The following is a 21,864-nucleotide window of genomic DNA, read 5'->3' on the forward strand; positions in this document are numbered from 1 at the left end:
AGTAAAGCTCCGTCCTTCACACACATGAGCAAAGACACGGCGTCTCTGACATTCCACCGAAAAAGGCCGTCCGTTTCAGATCTACAGTGTGTCGAGTACAATTCTTAGTAGAAAACAAGGGATTTAACCTGAGTTAATACAACAGTCTATACGAAATACTAGTACACTTATTTGAAGGTTAAAAAAGATGTTAAATAGACTAGTTTTAATAAGACTAATTAGATTTTTTTATGTAGAGAGATGATGAATCTATTCTCTAATGCTTCAGTATAAGCACTTGTTTATTTACATATAAGCTCTGCTTCCTTTGTAACTTAAAGAAACACTTCCATCCTTGTAAGCCTCCATCTTAAATCAGCAGATAGGTTGGCTAAAGGCAAGGCGAAAAAAAATGAAACCCTCTAATCTAAGAGTTCTTTCTCTTCCCTGCTGTCACTCTGAACTCACAAATCTAATGCATCTTTGACACATTTAGGCGAAGATGATGAGTCGCTCGCTTCTTCTCCTCCTTTTCCTGTCCATTTCTTTCTCTTCTAGGCAGAAAGTGAAAATGGGTGAGGGAGAAAAACCACCAGCTGGATCTACAGGACCACACTCTCGTCACCTCGGAGGGGCTTTAAAAAAACAGACCCAACTGTCCTGCTGCCGCCTCCTCAGCTCTGCCACGGAGCTGGCCTGTATAGGAGCCCCTATCTGGAGGCCCTACAACCAAACGCTCCATCGCCATATAACAGTAGGCTCAGACTCGCGTTAAGAAGCCAATGTAAAAACAGGGCGGTGTCACAACAGGTCGTCGTAGTCCAGCAGCTTGGAGTGCTGACGGCTTTTCCACAGGCGGAACAGACGGAAGTCAAAGTACATCTCGATCATCTCTTTGCCTGCAGCCAGAAGAAAAAGAAAAGAAAGACAAGGTCACCAAAGCTCGCACTCATGGGAAGACCTGACCAAGCAGTACCCTCTCAACCCCCACCCCCCACGACATCATTGTTTCCTTGCGACACACAGTTATGTTTACATGTTTAAAAATGGGAGACATTAGACTAGATTAGCTTAATGACTAGCATCTCCTGTATTTTAATGGTTACTATGGTGATGAGCTGCCTGCTTACAATGCAGCCTGTCCACTTCTTTGTCTGTATTTGGATTAAGCAGGAGTTTAGATGACCTCAAAATAGCTCTTTGGATGACAAAATTGTCTTTGTCCTGTATCAAATGTAAAGGATCTGGTAAGATGGACAGGGAAATCAACTCACGGCTTAAAGGAGCTCATGGGAGAATGTACAAATTGTACCCACAGTGGCAAGGAGGTGGCAAGAGGGTTTTGGCAGAGTGGTGCTAGCTGAGGATTTACGAATATATTTTTGCAGTATTCATTGCCACGTTATGTTGATTAACACCTCCTCAACTTTCTTAATGACGAGAACAGATGGTCACTTAAGCCACGGACGCTCAGTGTGAGGGCTAATTACTGTATTAATATTTGACTATCCCTGTTACTATTTTTGCAATCATAGCATTTATGCATAAAGCTGTAGCCTCATGTATTTGAACAAACCTATTTGTACTGAGACACATTACTGCACTGAATGCGAACTGCACTGAATGTACAGGGAATGTGAGCATACCATGATGTCCAGCTGGGACTACAGAAGCACCATCTGTCTCCTGTCTTCATCAGGATCATGATTAATAGCATTCATTTCTACTTCTCTCACATGGCTTTGGCCTCCTTTTCTTATACTCTCTGTATTTTATATAAAATATATTTTTATATAAATATGTACAATCCCATGTAAGAAAAACTCTTAGTCAAACATTCATAACACAATAATGTTGTTTCTCACACACACGTGTGGTATGTGTAGCTGACAGGACAGTGATTATTGAAGCAGCAGGATGTGGAACATGGAGCTGCTGTCTACTTGGAGTCATTAGTCAGTTTTCAGTTGTACTGTATTAGGAAAAAGGAAAAGACAAACGTAAATAAAAGACTGTAAAATATGATGGTGTGATGATGTAGAGCTGCTTTAATAAATTGTGCTGTTATGTCTGTGTGGGGCTCCCAGAAGTGCACACACCTCTGCATGCTAAGGAGGCATGTATGAGTCTTTAATGGCTTTATAAAATAGACCTTTGTAGGTGCATCATGGGAATTGTAGGAGTTAGAGTTATAGGTCACCAAATCATAACCTCTTTAATTGTGTCTCCCAAACATATGTGAGTAAATTACTAGATTACCTGACTTCACCTCTAAGGTTTGCGACCCCCCCCCCCCCCCCCCCCCCCCCCCCCCCCAATATGAATGACATTCTGTTTCCTGATTTCCTGTTTTATTTTGAAAGTACTGTTTTCTTGTGTCTCTCTGTCTGTGTTACTTCCTCTTGTGCTTCTCTCCTTGTTGATCACCTGCTCCGCCCTGATTGTTTCCATCTGTGTCTTGTTAACCGTTGTGTACTTAAGTCTTGACTCTGTGGTTGTTTTCAGTTTATTCTTTGGTCGTTTCGACTGAACTTTGTTTTTGAGTTTAGGCTGTTGGGGTTTTTGTTAAAAATGTTTGTTGGCTTTGTTTGCTAAAGCTCCTCTTTTGTTAAATTGATCTGTCTTTCGAGTCGTCTGCCTTTGGGTCCACTTTACACAGAACTCTCACATAACAATCTGAATCTTGAATATGCTGCTTTATAGAAGGTTCGGAAAAAAGGTGCAGCACTGCCAGTTCAGGGCAGCAACACAGAGCTAAAATTGCACTGATAGTTTAGTGTCTGGTCTATTTTTACTGTATGCTGCAAGAAAGCCAGACCAGGAAACACATAGATCCACAAATATATACATATAATTTTTACATTTAAAAATGCTGGCTAGTTGTTAGAAGGGCAAAACATAACAAAGATAGGATGCAACATGTTTTTTTAATATTCTATATTGATGTATGATGCAGCCCTATAGAACAACATTCAGAGCTAAAATGATTGAATGCTGTGATTATCTGACTGCAAATATTGATCAGAGTTAAAGAATGCACTAAGGTTAAAGTCAATGCACCCAAACAGAATTTCTATATGAGGGACTTAAAAGCATAAACTCACACAGCCTACACAGGGATTGATTACTATTACTATGGCCAACCTTTGTCCGCATAATAACCTCTAATGAATTCTAATGTATTTTGATCGATGAGCTAGAAAACATAAACGCTTCACTGTGCTCGAGGTTATAAACTGTAGGTGCACTTAACCAACTGTTCAATATGCAGGAAGCAATCTGCTCTGAATATACATTTAAAAGGCGGTCTGCGTGGAGCACCTTTCATCTCTGACCTGCCTTGTGCTTCCTTTAATTCTTACAGGTTGTGTGTAAGCAGAGAAGTAAACACAAAGGTGGAGATGAAGCTGAGTGTGGTGGGTCACAGAGGCGATAATGACGTTTTAATAAGAAAATAATTAGCGCAGCGTCAATACATGTCAGGAAAATGACTGATGAGGGACGCTCAGCTGAGTTCACACCTGTATATTTGCTCAAGCTCTCACTTCATCGCTGAGCGGCTTACTGGCATTGATTAATGCCCACTATTAACATTCAGTAGCAGCACCGCTGAGGCCGATAGTAGTAAATGATTACAAACAGTGCATGCATGTTTTTTTTTGGTTTGTTTGTTTGGTTTTTAATGTATGCTGCAGAGGTTATGTTAAACTAATCTCACCCTGTGCCGAGAGCTCTAGAGGGGACTTGAATTCCACCGAGGTGGGTCTCATCAGCCTCTTCAGAGTCTGAATAAGCTGCAGAGAGAGAGAGAAAGGCAGAGAGTCAGAGAGAACACTTCGTTCCAAATGCCATCAGGCACGGTGAAATGAAAACAAACAAAGCAGTGATGATGCAGAGATATGATTGTATGCAGAGAGCTGGAAGAGGCCCAGCAGCACTGTCCATGCAGCTGAGTGTATGTGAAAAGGTCAATGTGCTACTTACACTGCAGCAGCAGAACAAAAGTGAGAGGCACTTATGGTAATGCGTTCTGTCTATATACACCTGTCTGTGCGAGTGGATTACATTGAGGCCTGGCAAGAACAGGGATGTGCTTAAGGGCATCTAACTAACAGTGTGCTTTTTTTAATGATGACCTCGATTTTGTGTGTACTAAATTAACGGAATCATTTGTCACAGCAAACTGATGTCTTTAAGCTCTAAAAATATTCACTGTTGGTACTAGTTGTTCTCAATCCAGCAAGTAGCATTAGGGCTACAGGCGAATCATACTAGCTCACATTATTTCATAAAAAAGAAAATTCACAAGACATTGAATAGGTTTTCTTCAGCCAGAGCATGTGGAAGTCACAATAAATGTAAAGACGTGCTATGATCTCAGCGCTGAGGTTATTGGACCTTTGTGGGCCATTACAGCTGCTCATACAGTGTAATATGGTTGTATTTTGGTCCATTGGCCATGACCCAAAAGTTAGTCATCAGTGCAGCGGGCTAGATGCTCCCAGCTAACAGAGTGTATTGACTATGGTCAACAAACGGTGATTCATTGATGTTTTCTGGAAAGATGTGCAGGCTGTTGTGCGGCTTAAAGATAGTTGTTACAGTGCACTATGCAAGCAGTATATTACCATTAATCGCCATTGTTGCTGTTATTTAAATTGTTTTATGTGTTTTGTAATGCAGACAAAACACAGAATGATGAGGTAGATATATTTACATCGTAGCCAAATATTCATAATTGCAAACAAGAGAATATGCACAAGAGGGCAGAAGAAGTACCAATGTTTTTTTTTTATGTTATGTGTTGTTATTTTCTGCTGAGCAGGGGAGTGTGGGTGCATTTAAAGCTCTTATGAAGTTGAATTAGATGGTTTGCCTTTAACCTCATACTGCAGCTGCCTTCAACATCTTGTGTTTTCTTTTAAATGTTTTGCCATGGCCTGAATCATATTATATGAAGCATCACCCACCACCAACAGCTCAGAGCGTCCACAGAAAGCTGTGTCCTGTTTCAGAGCAAACCGCCTTCAAAGGATGTGGCCTACAAAGGTGTAGCAGGCTGAGCCCCTGTGCCAGCAGCATAAATAAGACAGTCCACAGAGGATTTATCACGGTAACATCACAAGCTTCCGCAAATCTAAAAAGGGTGTTTGGAAGACTGACGGATCTCCTCCTCTGAGGAGCCTTTGAAAGGTTTTATCAGTGAGATTTGATAGATGACAGCATCTTAAGAAAATGACACAGCACATATCGAGTACTGCGCACTTAGCTTGATGCCGTAAAAACCTGAGATGAACACATCTGCGGTATACCCCTCTATTATCTGCTCTGTTTCCACAGCAGCGCATGTGTATCTGTGCATCTGTACGCCTGTCACACTTGATGATACTCCTGCCTCTGGCCCTGTCCACACTTTACCGCCTCCTCCTTCTTCTCGTTCAGTTCAACCTCGTCCTCCACGTCCCTCCTCTCACTCCCTGGGGTCTGGTCCAATGCCAGCTGGTGTGCCATCACACATGGAGCATAGCAGCCAAATGGCATTTGCAGGTTTTATTTCCAGAAGGGTGTGCTGTGCATCCAACAGCTCAAAAAGGGAAAGGGTTCATTAGAGGCCCCGTTCTCAGTAAAACGAAAAGAAAAATGTATGGTGAGCAACTCGTTTTTTGTTGCGGTATATCAAGGTAACCAAATGTGCTGTTCATTTTTGAGGCTGTAATGACCTGGGAGTCTACACTATGTCACACGTTTACCAATTTAATATTTATCAATAATTACACAGCTATCTACTAAAGTAATCAATCATTTTAAACAAATGTTGACTTGAAATAAAATTGATAGGACTTATTTAGTAGAATTATCCCCCATGATCAGAAAAGCATCCATAGCAACGATCAGTTCTGCATAGCAACGGTCAGTTCTGCATAGCAACGGTCAGTTCTGCATAGCAAGGGTTGGTTGATGGAAACAAAAACACACACACACCATTGAGAAGAAGAATTTAACTTGGACATGTAATAAACAAATATTTTCATGTAATGAAATTTTATGTAAAAAAAAAAAAAAAAAAAAAAAAAGTTTAGCAAAATAAGTGTTTAACTGGAGTTCTCCTTAGTCTAAACCAGTGCCAACAGAAGAATTTGACCTACGCAGTAGTGGAAAGGTATAACTTGGGTGGGCTTGTTCAAAATTAAGATCAGTCAAGATCAATGTTAAAATGTTTCTAACAGAATATTCAAGCAGTGATCTTTTCAGTGCTTCTCTTCTCAGGAGCTGGAAGTTAGGAGCACCATATGGCCCCAGAAGGGTTGCCAAATCAGAAGCTGACAGCAAGACAAATGATAACAACAGTGTTGCATGACAGAAATATATGGGTTGATATAAGCCCAGCCTGCAGCTGTACGACAGCACTTTATTATGACGGGCAACATCGTCAAAATATTCTGGATTTAGACATTATTTGGATGTGTAAATATAGAGTTGGTGAGGAAAAAAACACTGCTGATATGGTTGTTGTTGATTTTTTAAAATGTACAATAACTTCACGCAAAAGTCTCATATAGAACTGAAGGGGTGAATGTGACCTCCAGGCACCAAACTTTTAGGGCCTTAAATTAGATGGCTAATAGCAGGGCTTTAGGGGCTGATGGAGCGGAGTGGAGCATCTTCTGAAAGGTAACGCAGTCAGTCAATCTATTAATAGTGGCTTTCCAGCTGAGCCTGCAGGAGTGCTCACAGCCAGCAGCAGGAGGAAAATTGTTAAATGCAGTGAATAAGCCCTTCCCCACTCCTCCTCCTCCTCCTCCCACTGCTTGTGTGACTTGTACCGAATCACAGAGGAGGAGATGCCAAATGTCACTGTGACTATTACAGTGTGCTGCTGGGTGTTCTTTATACCTGAGGTCGGATGTACAAGCACAAACAGCCTTTTGAGAAAAGGATACTGTAGATCATGTGTCCAATTTCCCCACTGTGGGACTAATAAAGTTATTCTGAATTCTTAATTACCTCTTATTGTGATCACCACAAACAAATAAAAATATGAAAGAGATTAGCGGCAGCCTAGTTCACAGAACTGCAACTGCTTTTTCATTAAAACTACATTTCCCATGAACCCAATTACTCATTACGGTGTTCATTCTGTCTGTAGTTTGATTACAATGGGCAATAAAACATGTCGTGTTGGTGTCATGGTTACCTCTCTGTACAGATTATTGACTGTCAACACTAGTGGGCTTATCTTTTCAAAGAGGTTTGTGAGAGGAGGAAACAGAACCAGATCCAGAGAAGCAGTCGAAATGTTTTATATAAGATACTGCAGCCGAGTGTCATATGTTTACTATCTCTCTCTGAACTCAAAATATTATTAATTAATCGACTAAATTAATAGACTAAAAATTTATGGCACCAGCTCAAGCACAAGGGATTAATGTGGTCTTCAGAGACTGAAGACAGAGCTGCTACAAATTTACAGGAAAAAAAAAAATCTGATATTAAAGTTATCCATTTTGTACCCCCCCCCCCCAAACACACACACAGGAAATAACTTAAAAATTCTCTGAGATTATTAAGTCATAAATCTGCAAGAAAAAGCTTCTCAGAGGTTTAAGTCATAGATTTATAAGTTTTTTTTTTTCATCTCCTCTCCTCTGCTGCAGTGTTTTGGTCAGAAATATAAAATGCAATTAATCAATTAATCATTTGCAATCATTTGCCAAGTGCACATTCTCTATTTTGTTCATTTTTTATTTTAACATTTTGGCCTAAAATGTTATTAAAAGTGTTAACATTACTTTATAATGTTACATAATGTAATGTACCGGGATTAACCTGGGATTAACCTGAGATTTAAAATTTGCACTACTTCGTGCAGAGAAGCGCTACATGTGTTTTTTACATCCAAATTGCAGAAGAATGAGTAATACTGCAGGAAGCGATCAGTGTGTCTAGAAGGAGCTGCATTGGAAACTATGAATATTTCAGTGTGTGGGCATGTTTCATGTGCATATGCTGTAAGTGTCTGCATATAGCGAGTGAGTGTCAATCTCAGTGGGGGTGGAAGGGTCGTGACAGGGGTACCACAGGAGTGTGAGCGTTAAGGTGTAAATATGTAAATGCAGCGAGAGCGAGTAGGTGTTCAAGCTTAAATGAGTGGGTATCAAAGAAGAGTTTTTTTTAAGTTCTAAGACAATGTGTGTGTGTGTGTGTGCTCTTCATCCCCCACCCAGGCGCCAGAAGAATTTATACCCTTTGAACCACGTTGTCATTATTTTGCCCACGTGCACAAAAACCTTGCCTGACTCTGCGATATCAGGAAACAAAGCCAACAGATTGTCTGAATGATTTATCAGAAGGTGCTGTACGGACAGCATCTGGCCCTGAGCAGTGTGTGTGTGTGTGGATGTGGTTGTGACTAAGCATGCTGCATTATGCATGCGGGCATTTTAAGTCAACTTGTTGGATTGGTGTTTGTTTTGAAGGCTAAGCGCACACCTTTTCTCCGTTAGCGCTCCCCAGCACATAGCAGCCCATGATGTGGATGAGGTTAGGCTCCGGGTTCAGCTTACTCATCAGCCTGCTGAGCCGCCGCCAGAACCTGGTCATGCAGGAGAGAAGAGAGATGAAGACGATCATGACAAAAGGGCGACAGAGTCAGTAAGCAAAGACTCTTATACAATCCCTGCTGCTTCATTACTGCCTCAATCAGACGATTGTTATGAATAATTAAAAATTAATTTCCTATTTAAACTTCCTACACTCTATTTATGCATGACTAATCAAGATAATAAAACAAATATGCAAATAGGCAATCAGGATTAACTCGTGACATCAAGGGAAACTGTGTTTGCTGCTGTTTATTTTGTTTTTTCTTTCTTTTGTTGTTTTTAGGAAGGAAAAACAACCTCAAAGTTTATTAGAGCTGAGGAAACATTTCCCTCCTATGCTTTAGGTATTTGTACATTTATTAGTCAGTACTTGTAGGTTATTCAATGAATAAAATAATAGACAGATACATAGATCTACTGTCATGTTCTCTGGTTAATTGAGTTTCTTTTGTTATTCATTACATCCATTCGTGGTCCTTGAACCTCCTGTTTTATTTTGGAAGTCAACTTCCTGTTGTTTGTCTCTCTGATCGCATGCCCCGCCCTTATTGTTTTTTAGTTATTGGATCTTCTTGGTTTTAAGTTTGAATTCAATTTTCTGTCGGACATTTTGGCTTTTTGTTTGTCTGTATTTGGGTCCACCTCTTGCAATCCAAACCCAGAACTTACTGACAAAGTGAATAACTTCTATTCCTAAAGACTGAATGGATAGAAAATGTTTAGTGTGCCATTGTTGCAACTCAGACCTGTTCGTACATACATTAAACCAAAGTCTTTCAGGATAAAAACCACCATCTTGCCATGAGTCCACCAATGCAGTTCCATGGGTTTACACTGTTTCTAATAGGACTTTATGTAGTTTCTCCCAGTTATCATGGGAGAAACAATCAATGATCGCATATAACCTATGCCGCTAGTATTGAAATGGAAAAAGATATTATACCATAACATAGTACATCGTGACCCAATGTACTAACTTAATGGTTGTGTCATTGCATGCTAGAGCCATAGGCGTTTGCAATTAACTGGGCGTTTTCAGTCATATTGACCATTTCCCCATTGTTTCCATTCCATTATTTTCCTGGTGGCTGACTCTAAAGAAATCATTACTACATCGCAGTGGCAGCACAGATGTGACTTCTCTTGTGTCTCTTTTAGCTTGAGTGGTCATTGTGAAAGCTGTCAATGCCTCCCACTGCTCGCCCTCACACCTGAGGCTTGTCACTAATCGACACTCACCACCTGACCGGCGGATGATCTGCATTTCACTCAGTGATCTTTCTTTGTTTTCTTTGTGCACAGTTTACAGTTTTTTTTTTGGACCAAATCTTTGCTGTCTGCTCTGCCATCATTTCAGTTTGCACATTTTTGCAAATAACAATAAACATTGCTATCTTTTTTTGTGTTCTACATCCCTTGAAGTACATCGTGTCTCTGTCTCTGTCTCCATTTACAGCTACGTGTAAAGAAACCTGTGTTTGGATGGATAATCTAATTCCACATGGCCAATTTCTGTGATTACTTTCAGTCTGGATCAGTTTTTTATTTGTGATTTTTAAGGAAGGATGCAGAAAAACATCAACCATTTTCTCCAATTGCTTCACACTTGACAGTGTGAAGCTAGCATTAAAGAACCAAACCATGGTTTTACTTTAAGTAACCTGGTTGAGTAAATTGTCCTAAAAAAAGGACATGATTATGCCTGATGACTGCTTCACCAAAAAAGTGAATAGAACCTGCATTTACACCACAAAACTGAACATGTAATAACTCTGCAGAGCAAACAAAGTGGATTTATCACATTAACCTGGTCAAAAATGATAAAAAAAACACCATTGTATCATTTGTAGTTTAGAGAACATTACCCTATTACCTCCTCTGTAGACCATCTCTTTTTTATATGTTGTTGTACCACCACACAGATTATTCCATTAAAAAAAAAAAAAAACTTACTGGACCATGTCTTCCTCCTTTTCCACTTTGGCAAAGGTGGCCACTTTATTCTTCAGCAGGTACAGATGTCCTGGTCCTCCCTGTGAGAGAGGTGCAGTTTGTTATTTAACTGCAATTGCCAAATATTTAAGCTCATTTCAGTGCATAAAAATAACCAACATAAGCATATTTGATATTCACTGTGCCTAATATATTTCATCAAGACAGCAGGAGATGTGTTACATTATTCAGCAGGAGAAAATGAGAGCAGCCTGTGGGTGGGTAATACTATCAACAATCATCTGTAGAAGTTACAAATCATCATCATATCCCCTTTGACAAAAAAAACCTTAATTATAAAATAAAATAGAATAAAATAAAATAAAATAGAATAAAATAGGGACATATGAACTGCATTAGAACAAACATTGACAAAACAAGAAGATATACTCGCATGTATAACTGCTACATATTTAGCATTTAAAAAGTTAAAGTTTCAAAGTTGAAAAAGAGATTCTGTAGTCTGATGAGGGGAAATAATGGAGCGGCTCTCTTTCCAAAGAAGCACGGTGGTGGTAGTATCATGCTAAAATTATTATATTTAAATCTTTAAATATGGCACTTTATGTGACGAAATGTAATTTATGCAACTTTATTAGTTTACACTTTAGTTTGTAATTAACTGTTAGAGAGGCCTAACCAACTATAATACCAATATGAAGGATGATGCGATCCAGTAATGTCAAAACATTATTAAATCTGTCTCTGCTGTCACTCACCTGGCAGAAAATGAGCATGTTCCAGATTTTGCAGCCTTTTCTGTAGGCAGTCAGCTTCTTCTCTATCTCCTCTGAGCGAGAGACAGTCAGGGAGAGAGAGAGAGAGAGAGAGAGGTGTCACTTTTCCCACTCAGCTGTAATGGTGAGACACATAAATTGGCTGTCCCTCGAGAGAGACACACACATGAAGAGAAAAACAATGAGTCATCTCCGCACTCCAGCAAGCCCAAACTTATTCCACCCTCATCTTTCCCACATTTACAGAGTATCAGGAGTCATTTGCACCTGAACGCTTACTGTAGGAAAAAAAAAGAAAAAAAGAGCGCAACGCACTCACCGAGGATGTCATCAAATGTGGCGTGTTCATGATCCTTTAAATGGAAGATCAAAAAACATGGTTAAAAAGTGAACAGAGCTAAACACTAACATGCTCAACAACTCTTATCTGTACTCTAATATATCAATAAATGTGCCGGAGGCAGAAAACACTAAATACCTTTGGACACATTATAGATACACATACATAATGCAGAACAATTGACATAATTAAAGTGCAACAGTCAATAATAAACTAATCTTCCTGGAAGAATATGAAGTTAAGCTCTGTCCTTCTCGTGGCCTTTAAACAATGTAACAACTTTCTATTGTTTTTTTTCTTTATGTCACAAAAAAAATGTATAGTTTCAAGAAGGCACTTGAAAACACCTTTAGATCTAGACTGTGATGAGACTGTATATTGCCAAGGTGAGAGATCACTTGAAGTGTATGACTGACAGAGCTCTTCTTCATTCTGACAGAAATGAGCTCTGCATACTTGAGTCCATCACTCGCTGAGTGGAGACCGGACTAAACCGGAAGAAGCTGGCTAGTCTGGAAATGTTATTGGACATCACCTGAACTATTGATAGTAATAATCACTGTGGCTAATACTTTTATGTTACTTTTCTGTCTGATTTCTGCACAGTGCTGGCTTGATTGATGTTGGATTACCAGGCTGAAAGCCAGGTACAAAATCAATAGTTAAATCTGCATGTCTCCGTCGACTCCTATGGCAACTTTTCAAGTAACACAAAGTGACAGATCAATGTGCTAAGTCCCTTTTTTTAGTTGCAGCTAATAAATTCTTTACAGATATGTCTGACAGCCAAAGAACCAGCTTTCAGCCTGGAAAGCAAATGCGAGAGAAGCTCTAGACTAAAACTAGCAACCTGGTTTTTACGTTGCTGACGTAAAGGAAAACAGCTGTAGACCAAATCTGGATTCAGATCAATGTATTAGCCTCTTAACACAAGCTTTCACTTATTACTCACATAAAGGATGGGGATGATGGAGGAATCGTCCCTGCGGATGATGTTGGGAACGTATTCAGCTTTTGGGACTTTGGAGGATATGAGCTGTGGGAACATACAGACACACCTTATAGAAAACATAATGAGTAACACGCATGTTAACCTGCCAGCACCCTCACCATGATTTTGGGTGGGATGAAATCCTCTCCTTCACATGCTGCTCTCTCCGCTTCCCTCTCCTCCTCCCAGTCGGCATCCTCATCCAGCCCTTCATCTAGTGTCCCCGTGGAGGTCTGAAGCTCGCCACCTGGCTCACCCGCAGGAACAAAGGCCGAGATGAAAGGATAGCACACAAACGAGATTAGAGAGGAGAGTGCTCCATTTAAATCTGATGCACCTGTTATTTTATTTTTCCAGCACAGAGGGGAGGATTTGAGGAGTTAAAATCAAACGGCAGACAACACAAAAAAACGACACAATCACAACCTCCTTATGCACCCGCGGCCAGACACGAACACTAAAGCAACAGGCAGATGGACAACGGGCTGAAAGATGAGGACGGCAGCATGGATTGATCGCACATACAAGTAGCACATATACTGTAAGCAGATAATCCGTAGACACACACAATGACAGACAAAAACAACAGTAAAAGACTAAATGTGTGCGTCACAGTGCATCCGTCAGTCCGTCTCTAGAGATAAAGTGTGTGTTTAATTTGTGTTTCCTGTGTGTGTGTGTTGACTGAGAGAGCATGGACTCACTGTCTCTGGAATCATGGAGTGACTCAGGCTTGACGGGGGTGGGGTCACTCCACGAGCGGCTGAAGCTCTTGGCTCGGCGGTCGGCGAAGGCTGATGGAGTTGTGGGGTGGGGGGGTTGGGGGGTGGAAGAGAGTCACTCACACACATACGCACTCTTCAACGTATAATCAATTCCCCTAATCAACAGCACTGTTCTCTTTGCTCAGCATGTGTGAAGAACAATCAAGTGATTCAAGTTGGCCTGTTGGGTAACTGGCCTCGGTACCCTGTGTGTTAACGTCATCCCTGCCTGCTGTGGAGGGACTGTTCGGTTCAATTCTTGAAACTGCAGGTGTGTATGTATTTCAGGTGTATGCATATTGCTGTCCTGATAGGTGACTTTTTACTTTGCTCCAACATTGCACATGAAAACCTCAAGCCTTATTCTGAAATGCAGTCATGCACATTTTTTAATTATTCATTTTTTTACGGCAATTTTTTCTTCCCTTCAAAGAGCAATTCAGCTTAGAAGAGTTATGTCAGAGTGTAGTCGAGGGTGTGTCGCTACACCGTGACATCACTTTTACTGCGGCTTTATGCAGTTTCACTAAGTTGCCGTTTCTGTTTGTTCACTTGTTGTTTTTCAGTGAATAGTGATGGAAACTGAGCGAAGGAAATTAGCAAAGGGAAAATATTGCATTTTGTCCTCTCATGAATCAACCAGATTTAAGACAGGCAGCACAGCATAGTAATATACAACTCAAAATTTCATAACCAACACCTCAACACTCATATATATACAATCATAGATCCAGCACTAGAAAATGAAAACTATTAATAAATATGAATTTCTAACACAAATTTACAGAATTGAAATTTTTAAAAAAGTATTATTATTAATAAAATCCATGATCCTGCCTTTTACATCAAGTGAGAAACTTCAGTTTAAATTGAGGGCCTGTTTAACTTCATGCTTTAAAAATGGTGGAACAAAATGAATATGATCAAATTACTCCCGATCACATATAGAGATAGAGCAGGCAAACAAATACACACAGGTTCTGGGTATAGTTGCAGCACATACAAGGAATACATACTGTACATGAAAGTGACTGTTATTCAATACAAATGGCATAACAATAAAGTACACAATCTATATATGTATGACACGACTGTCACAGTATTATTGATTGTAGTTTAAGTGATCAAGTTTAGATTCAAAGACCCAGTGTTATACCGTACACATGCAGAGTACTGTTGCTCCATGCATAAAGCATGAATACATTCTGATGGACATCCACTGTAATGTTATGATACACACAGTTGAGCGTGAATGATTGGAAACACACTGGCATCAACACACACACACACACATGCAAACAGATGGACTGAAATGGACTTACTCTGGACCTTCATCCTGCGGCTGCCCACCATCCGAAGGTGTTTGCGGAAGTTTCTGCCATTTTAAAGTAAAGAGAGGGGAGACAGAACCAATGGAGAGGTTATTTCAAACAATAACGATTAAAGATACAGTGGTATGACAGGCAAATGGAGGACAATGTTATAAATAATTTTTACACCAACAACAATTGGGGGGCTAATCACAAATTCTTATGATTCATATTTTGCACCACGGGGGGGAAAAGGAGCGAGAACAGAGAGAGAAAAGAAAAAGAGAGATGGAGTGAAAAGAGTGTAAAACCGAAGAAAGGAACAGTACCGAGCTGTAATTTAGCACGTGGAACAAAAGCTTTTTAGATATCAACCCGTCTGACTGTGATGGATCATTCTTGTGTTCTCACTTACTCTTTTGTCACTTGTGCTTGAATTTGTCACTCTTTAAGTGAGGCAATAAAACCAAAAGTTTCTAGTCAGAGACAGACAATGCCCCAACTAAAGTGCTGCTAAAGGACTGGTGCTGAAATCTCTAAAAGTGCTGCATAGGGAAAAAAATTCTACGGCAAGTGTTATACTTTCTGCTTCCAAAAGTATAGTATGTGTCAGGTAGTAGGTATTTCACTGAGAGTACTGCAGACTCAGCCAACTCTGTCTGACCACAAGCTACGAAGGAAACAAATGCATCCAATTTGTCTTTGAAAAAAATCATATTTTAAAGGGAAGCTTTTTAAAAAAATAAAAAAAAAATAAATAAAGAGCAGTCCAGCAGATCAAACAGATGATTCTAGTAAAGATATTTATTTATTTATTGAAATTTCATGCCCTTCCTGTTTTATTGTCGGAGTTTTAATCCTCCCTCTCTTTTCAGGGATCTTGTTGCTCCCTCCTCCTGTTGATTACCTGCCCCGCCCTAATGTGTGCCACCTGTGACTCACTGTCTTCCCCTCCCTCTTGTATTTAGTGCGTGTCTCTCCCTGCGCCCCCTGTCAGACCGTCTTGCATGATTCCCAGTGTTTAACTGAGTGTTCCAGCTAATTACTCTTGTACATCTCTATAGTTTTCAACTGTGTTTTTGTCTTTGGATTCCGTCTTAGCCTAGCTCTTCTGGTACCATAGCCTGTTTTTTGATTCCACGATTTTTGACCCTCTGACCCTTTGATTCACTGGACACAAGCCTCCTGAGTCCTATTACCATTCCTGACAATTTAGGGTGGGGAATGATGTGCTGAAAAATCAGTTGTGTGAATCAACATTCCTTCATTGCTGCATTATCCTATCACGGTTAAAGATCTAAGAATGTTTTTCGTTTTTATGCAAAACTGATCATGAAAAACTTTGGACACTAGGATTATCTGGAATTTGATCAAGTAGCTTTGGCTCTTCTGGGAATCTGTGTGCAAATGGGTTCATGTGTAAAATGCTTGCACTTCAAATTGGCAACATGGCAAAGAGGTCATTGGGTTAATTTTTTTTACGATATATAACTGTCATCATCGAGGTTCAGTGATAACAGGTATGATCAGGGAATGTCACGTTCAATTAGACTCGATTAGCAAAGTGAATAATTACATGCTTATTGCCAACAGACTGAGCTTTGTGTATGTTATTAAGCTTACAGGTTAAAGTAATGGCTTCCCTGCTTTGTTCATTATGTCTCTGCCATAAAGGTAACTAAGGTTAGCTAACCAGCCGGCTTTGTCGATGCAAAAGAACTGATTAATATGTGGTACTGCGATATAAGGGTCATGGTGTGGCAGGTCCACAACCCCGCAGCTCATTATTTTTAATGAGCTGTAGCTGTTGTTCTACGCAACTCCATAACAATGAAAGACATCTATGCGAATGCAAAGGTTTCCTTTCATCAGCATGATGTCCTCGTCAACCTACAACTAAAGAGCAGGGAGGTTCATTGGAGTGTCATGAGCACCGAGCCGCCACCCCACGTGCAATATTTGGATGCTGTGCATCCAGGGTGCAGTTTAGGGCAATTTGAAAAAAAATAAAATAAATAAATAACACACTGCTGACATGTCAGCGTGGATCGCAGGAATCGTGAAGGCAGAGCCTAAAATAGAGGGATGACTCAGAGGAGACGGGGATCCATCAGTCATCCACTGTTGTATTTTCATAGCACGTGACAGCAGCTTTTAAAATCTCACCCGCACGCTAAGTCAAATCCACATCTTTATTTTTATTTTTATTGCAACTACCTCACCCATGACCTTCTCATTCTATATGTGTGACCTTTCAAACACTTTTTCAAAAAAAAATGTCTTGCCTATTCATACATGCTTAATTCGATTTGTGAAAATAACTGAGCTGTACCTTTCTATTTAAAGTACTGCACAAGAATGTGACACAGCCGTAACACGCACACACAGACAGGCTCAAACAACGTAAGGCATGTCTCCGCATTGGTGGATTTAAAGTCTATCGCAAAATATTGATCCATTTGTTCGCCCTGAGTGTCAGCCACAGAGCTACAGCGCTGCATTGATAGATCCTGTTTTTATACTTCAGTGTACAGTGAGGAACACTGATTAAACCTGCCACCCACTGCCTTCAGGATTCAACACACACACACACACAAACCACATGACACTGTCAGGAGATTTGTGATCGCCATTTAACAGCAGCTGAGGACAAGGAGTGAAGGAAATGCAGGCATCCTCTGTGGAATGTCAAAATGTGCAAGTGCATTTTTACAAGTACAGAAGCAGCAGAACAGGAAGCCACAGTCTGTGTACAGTGGTGTGAAAAGGTGTTTGCCCCCTTTGTGAATTCACACTTTAATCTTTCAGATCATGGTGCATTGCATCTTTGGAAAGCTGAGTTCTATTTCTCTAGCCATTCCCGGGCCTGATTACTGCCACACCTGCTCTCAATCAGAGAATCACTTAAACAGGAGCTGCCTGACAAAGAGGAGCAGACCCAAAGATCCTCAAAGCCAGACATCATGCTGCCATCCAAGGAAATTCAGGAACAAATGAGAAACAAACTCATTGAGATGTATCAGTGTGGAAAAGGTTATGAAGCCATTTCTAAAGCTTTGGTGAACCACAGTGAGAGCCACTATCAGGCGACAATAAATAACTTCAGAACAACACCCAAAGACCTGCAGGCCTCACCTGCTTCAGTTAGGGTCAGTGTTCATGACTCCACCATAAGAAAGAGACTGGGAAACAGTGGCCTCCATGGCAGAGCTCCAAACAAACACTTTTGAACACCACTGTCTCTGACTGTATCATAAAGTAATAAAAAATACCCCACACTATATTTTTGAAGCTTTAAAATGCTGAATAGGACTAAAAGGCATTTGTACTGTTTATACTATAGACGAGGTCAGAGAGCTAAATTCTTTAAAATCATAAGATCTGAAGTAAAAACCGATCTCATGAGCTGCTGAGGAATTTAAACACGTTTTTGAACATTCTGATCATTTACACCATGTACAGCACAGGCATGACGTGTCTTTTCTTTTCTGTGTAACACTGGGGGGAACGGGGGACGGTTCAGCACCACACAGGACAGGACAGGACAGCCAGGACACGGTACCTCTCCATCATGGTGGCTGCCTCCTGCTCTCTTTTCCGTCTCTTTCTCTCAGCAATGCCTCGGAAAGCCCTGCCGGGACGTCAAAGTGTTAAGTGGGTGGAAATGAAGTTTGATGTTTTAGTTGCGCCTGAACTTTATATTTATGTTTTGTGTGTGTGTGTCTGAACCCAATCTGACCCAAGGGGGTGATTAACCTTGCAGAGCTTATGTGATTCAAGTCTTTAAATTAGTGTTACAGTCTACTGGAGTTTTGTTTGACTGAAAGCCCTTTGGGTCGTGTTGGGTCCGGACATAAAGTGTGGTCAGGGTAGGATGGACGACATTAGATGTTCAGGGTAAGAGAGGTTTATCCACACAGGTTAGTGAGGGTTTGGTTAGCTTTGCTAAAGTTAATGGAAAAGGAGGTTTTATCCAGAGGCTTTATTAATACACCACACACACACACACACACACACACACACACTAGGAGCACAACAATGGGGGTCTAAAAGAATTGAAGAGACTTGCACATCCTACATATTGACACTGAGTCCTTTATGTATCTTCATTTGAATGCGAAGCCATTATTTTTAGCACGTGCCTTGTGTCTTGACGTCTATTATTTCTCATTCTGCCAAGCGTGTACGTTTGACGTGGGCGTGCCTTTCCCAGAGGGCGCAGTAATGACTCTGACAGGATGTCAGACATAATGAGAATCATCTGTGACAGCGTATGTCAGAAATGAAGTCATGTCCCGTGGTCTGGTTCTGACTGATGGACGGACAGACAGCTGATGAGCTCTGGGATGACAAAACAATGTGCTGAAATCACTGGAGTCTCTCCTTATTAACCAAACTCATAGGTCTGCCCATGCACCACTATTACATCATTTCTGTCACTATCTGTTACATCTAACTTTAAAAAAAAAGGATGTTGGAAATGACTTTTCCTGCAGCCTGTCACTCACTACCTCCATCTGCCATCATCAGCTACTTTAAAAGCTGACAGACCTCTTCTTTTTTTGGGCTATGAAGCAATCCAGCAACATGTCCTGCCAGATTTATTAATATTTAGATAGGCTAAAATGACTCTCAGCTAACAATTAGCCAAACTAGTGCCATATAAAGATGAACAATTAAGCCAATTTAGCAATTTGTTTGCTGGGCAACCAAACTTAATAAAACAAATTTGGGCTTGGACCAAATTTATCATGTGAGGCACAGTGAACCAAAACTACAACAAAACCCCTCAACTACACTGCAGGAAATTAGCAGATGTTCTATGCAATGTGTTGGGAACAAATTAGCCTGTATAAACTATTGGTCAACAGGAATCCAGCATCAGCATCTTGAAAAATATAATATTGTGCATACAAAATATAAATCTGGTAAGGAAAATTAAACAGGAAGTGGCCTAGATCGAGGGGATGCTAATAATCCAATGTGTTTTTTTTAATGTGTACATCATCCCATTTTTTTTCTTTGCATCCTGCTGCTAGCCAGAAGTTACCAAGCTAAACACTAACCAGAAAAATGGAGGAAATCACTGGATGAACAATTTCTGGAATGCAGTGTTTGATTTATGCTTCTGCATATCATCATATCTACACAGATCCCCAACTGTGGACTAAGCAGACTTCACGTCATTTATACCTTACCTGTGCGTGCTGAAACACTGTGTGAAGTTTCTGTTTGTTCAACACAGGCACGATGACTGAAACTAAGCAGATCGTATCAGCCTGCAGCGTATAGGGCCCCCAGCTTTAATGCAGAAGCATAAATCAGCCATTACATCGCCACCATTGTCTTGAAGAAACCATATTGGATTGTAATCAGCAGCTGCAGACAGCTGTAATAGCATTTCAGCTAATGAAGCAATAGCTGTAATTCCAGCTTGCTACAACAACCATAATGTAATTTATGTTGTAAAATGGCTTTAAGCAATACTCACACATTGTGTCTTGTTATGTGTCCTTTGCATCAGCTTTAAGGAATGCTTATCTTTAGATGTGCATCGCTTTGACTACTATGCTTGCATGTTGGTTGCATGAGCTAATGGTTTTTATATAGGTAGACATACTGTTGTGTATAGGATGCTTCAAGTAGCATACTGCTACTTCAACACTTGGCTTGTCCTGTTTTGTTGCATCTCACGGAAGCCCTGTGATTTCACTATCGCTGTTCCTTATATTTATTCTATTCAGCTGACAACTGACTGAAGCTATAACTGCAAACACCCGGTCCAGCAGTCACTGAGGTTGAAGGTGGTGGGGGTGGGGTGCGGTGTTAGAGACACAGCAGACTGAATATCACAAAGCCACATGAGGAAAAGGGTTCAAGACATGTTATCTAACTGACAAGCGTGAGGGAAAAAAACGGAGAAGCAACAAGGAAGAAGAGTGGAGGTGTTTGAAAGAGTTACTCACGATATTCTACAGTCGTGGTTTGGAAAGCCGCCGTGCAGAGAGAGAGAGAGAGAAGAGAAAAATGAAAGACAAGTTAGCAACAGGGTCAGCCAAAAATTCCACACACACATACACACATAAGAGTGATGAGCAAAATAACAACAAAATCTCACTTCAAATGAAAGAACTCGGTGAGCAAGGATAGACATCCTACATTGACAAGCTGCAGAATCAGTTCATAGACAAGTAGCTGGATCAATTCTACAAAGAATGCCTAATCAATCAGACCCATCATTTTCGTTGGCCCTTATTGGTCAACCATTTTAATCAAAGGACAGAGGTGGAGCCATTCATCAGTCTGACCCTGATAGGGACACGAACAGATGGCAAAAAATGAGGACAGACACTGACATATGGATAGAGAAGAGGCAGCGTGGGAGAGGAGAGGAGAGAGATCATGGTGGGAGAGCTTTGTCTGTTTGAGAGTCATAATTATAAGATCTGGGTGAAAGGTAATAATTAACAAGTCACCAGTCAGTGTGTGTGTGTGTGTGTGTGTGTGTGTGTGAGCTGTCTAGACCAACACACATTCTTCTCGTCCTACAGTAAATACATTCATTTCTAAAGTTCCTGGCAGTTTATGTGGGAAAACTTTTCACAACTTTACTCTCATTCTAAAAAAAACTTTAAAAACATATTTTTGCCTTTACCTTTATGCATTCATGATTTTTGTGAACTATTGGTATTACTGAAGAACATGTGGTGAAGAATCAGTGGTGCCTTATATTGATAAATAAATATTAGAATTTAATTTTTAGAACCTATTTCTAAAATGTTATTCTTCTCTGATATTATTGTTATTATTTATGTCATTAATTAAATGGAAATGCTATTGGCAGCCTCAGTCTTCCTCAGAGTGGACACCTTTATTTATAAAAAGCTAGAAGTGGTGAAATAAGTGTGAAAGCTCATTAAGACTTTGTAGTAGAATTGCTACATTTGTAATTCCTGGAAGGAAAAAGGCTGGGCCATTTTCTGCCAACGCAGTGCAGTGAAGACTCTCTGATCCACAGAGTGGGAGTGAAGGTGGATTTCAATGGCATACTCACGCCTGCATGGTGGTGGTGGCTGTCTGAAAGCTGAACATATTTTCTTTGGGAAACCAGCTATTAGGATTGTCCTCTGTGAACACAGAACACAAAA

At 40.4% G+C, this 21,864-nt stretch overlaps 1 protein-coding gene across 1 annotated transcript in view; it reads right to left on the reverse strand.

Annotated features, from left to right (window-relative positions):
- Positions 1-566: 566 nt before the first annotated feature.
- Positions 567-21,864, reverse strand: part of nsmfb (NMDA receptor synaptonuclear signaling and neuronal migration factor b) — a 33,317-nt gene continuing 12,019 nt past the window's right edge. The window contains exons 4-16 of the mRNA XM_028414669.1: positions 21,771-21,843; positions 20,683-20,688; positions 18,279-18,347; positions 14,729-14,781; positions 13,347-13,436; positions 12,762-12,889; positions 12,604-12,687; positions 11,631-11,664; positions 11,294-11,364; positions 10,536-10,615; positions 8,470-8,572; positions 3,698-3,773; positions 567-878 (exon numbers count right to left, since the gene is read on the reverse strand). Of these exons, the coding sequence (XP_028270470.1) occupies positions 781-878; positions 3,698-3,773; positions 8,470-8,572; positions 10,536-10,615; positions 11,294-11,364; positions 11,631-11,664; positions 12,604-12,687; positions 12,762-12,889; positions 13,347-13,436; positions 14,729-14,781; positions 18,279-18,347; positions 20,683-20,688; positions 21,771-21,843 (965 nt within the window). The 3' untranslated portion in view covers positions 567-780. The remainder of the gene's footprint in view (positions 879-3,697; positions 3,774-8,469; positions 8,573-10,535; positions 10,616-11,293; positions 11,365-11,630; positions 11,665-12,603; positions 12,688-12,761; positions 12,890-13,346; positions 13,437-14,728; positions 14,782-18,278; positions 18,348-20,682; positions 20,689-21,770; positions 21,844-21,864) is intronic.

This window comes from Parambassis ranga, chromosome 9 (genome assembly GCF_900634625.1).
Source record: "Parambassis ranga chromosome 9, fParRan2.1, whole genome shotgun sequence".
NCBI lineage: Eukaryota > Metazoa > Chordata > Actinopteri > Ambassidae > Parambassis > Parambassis ranga.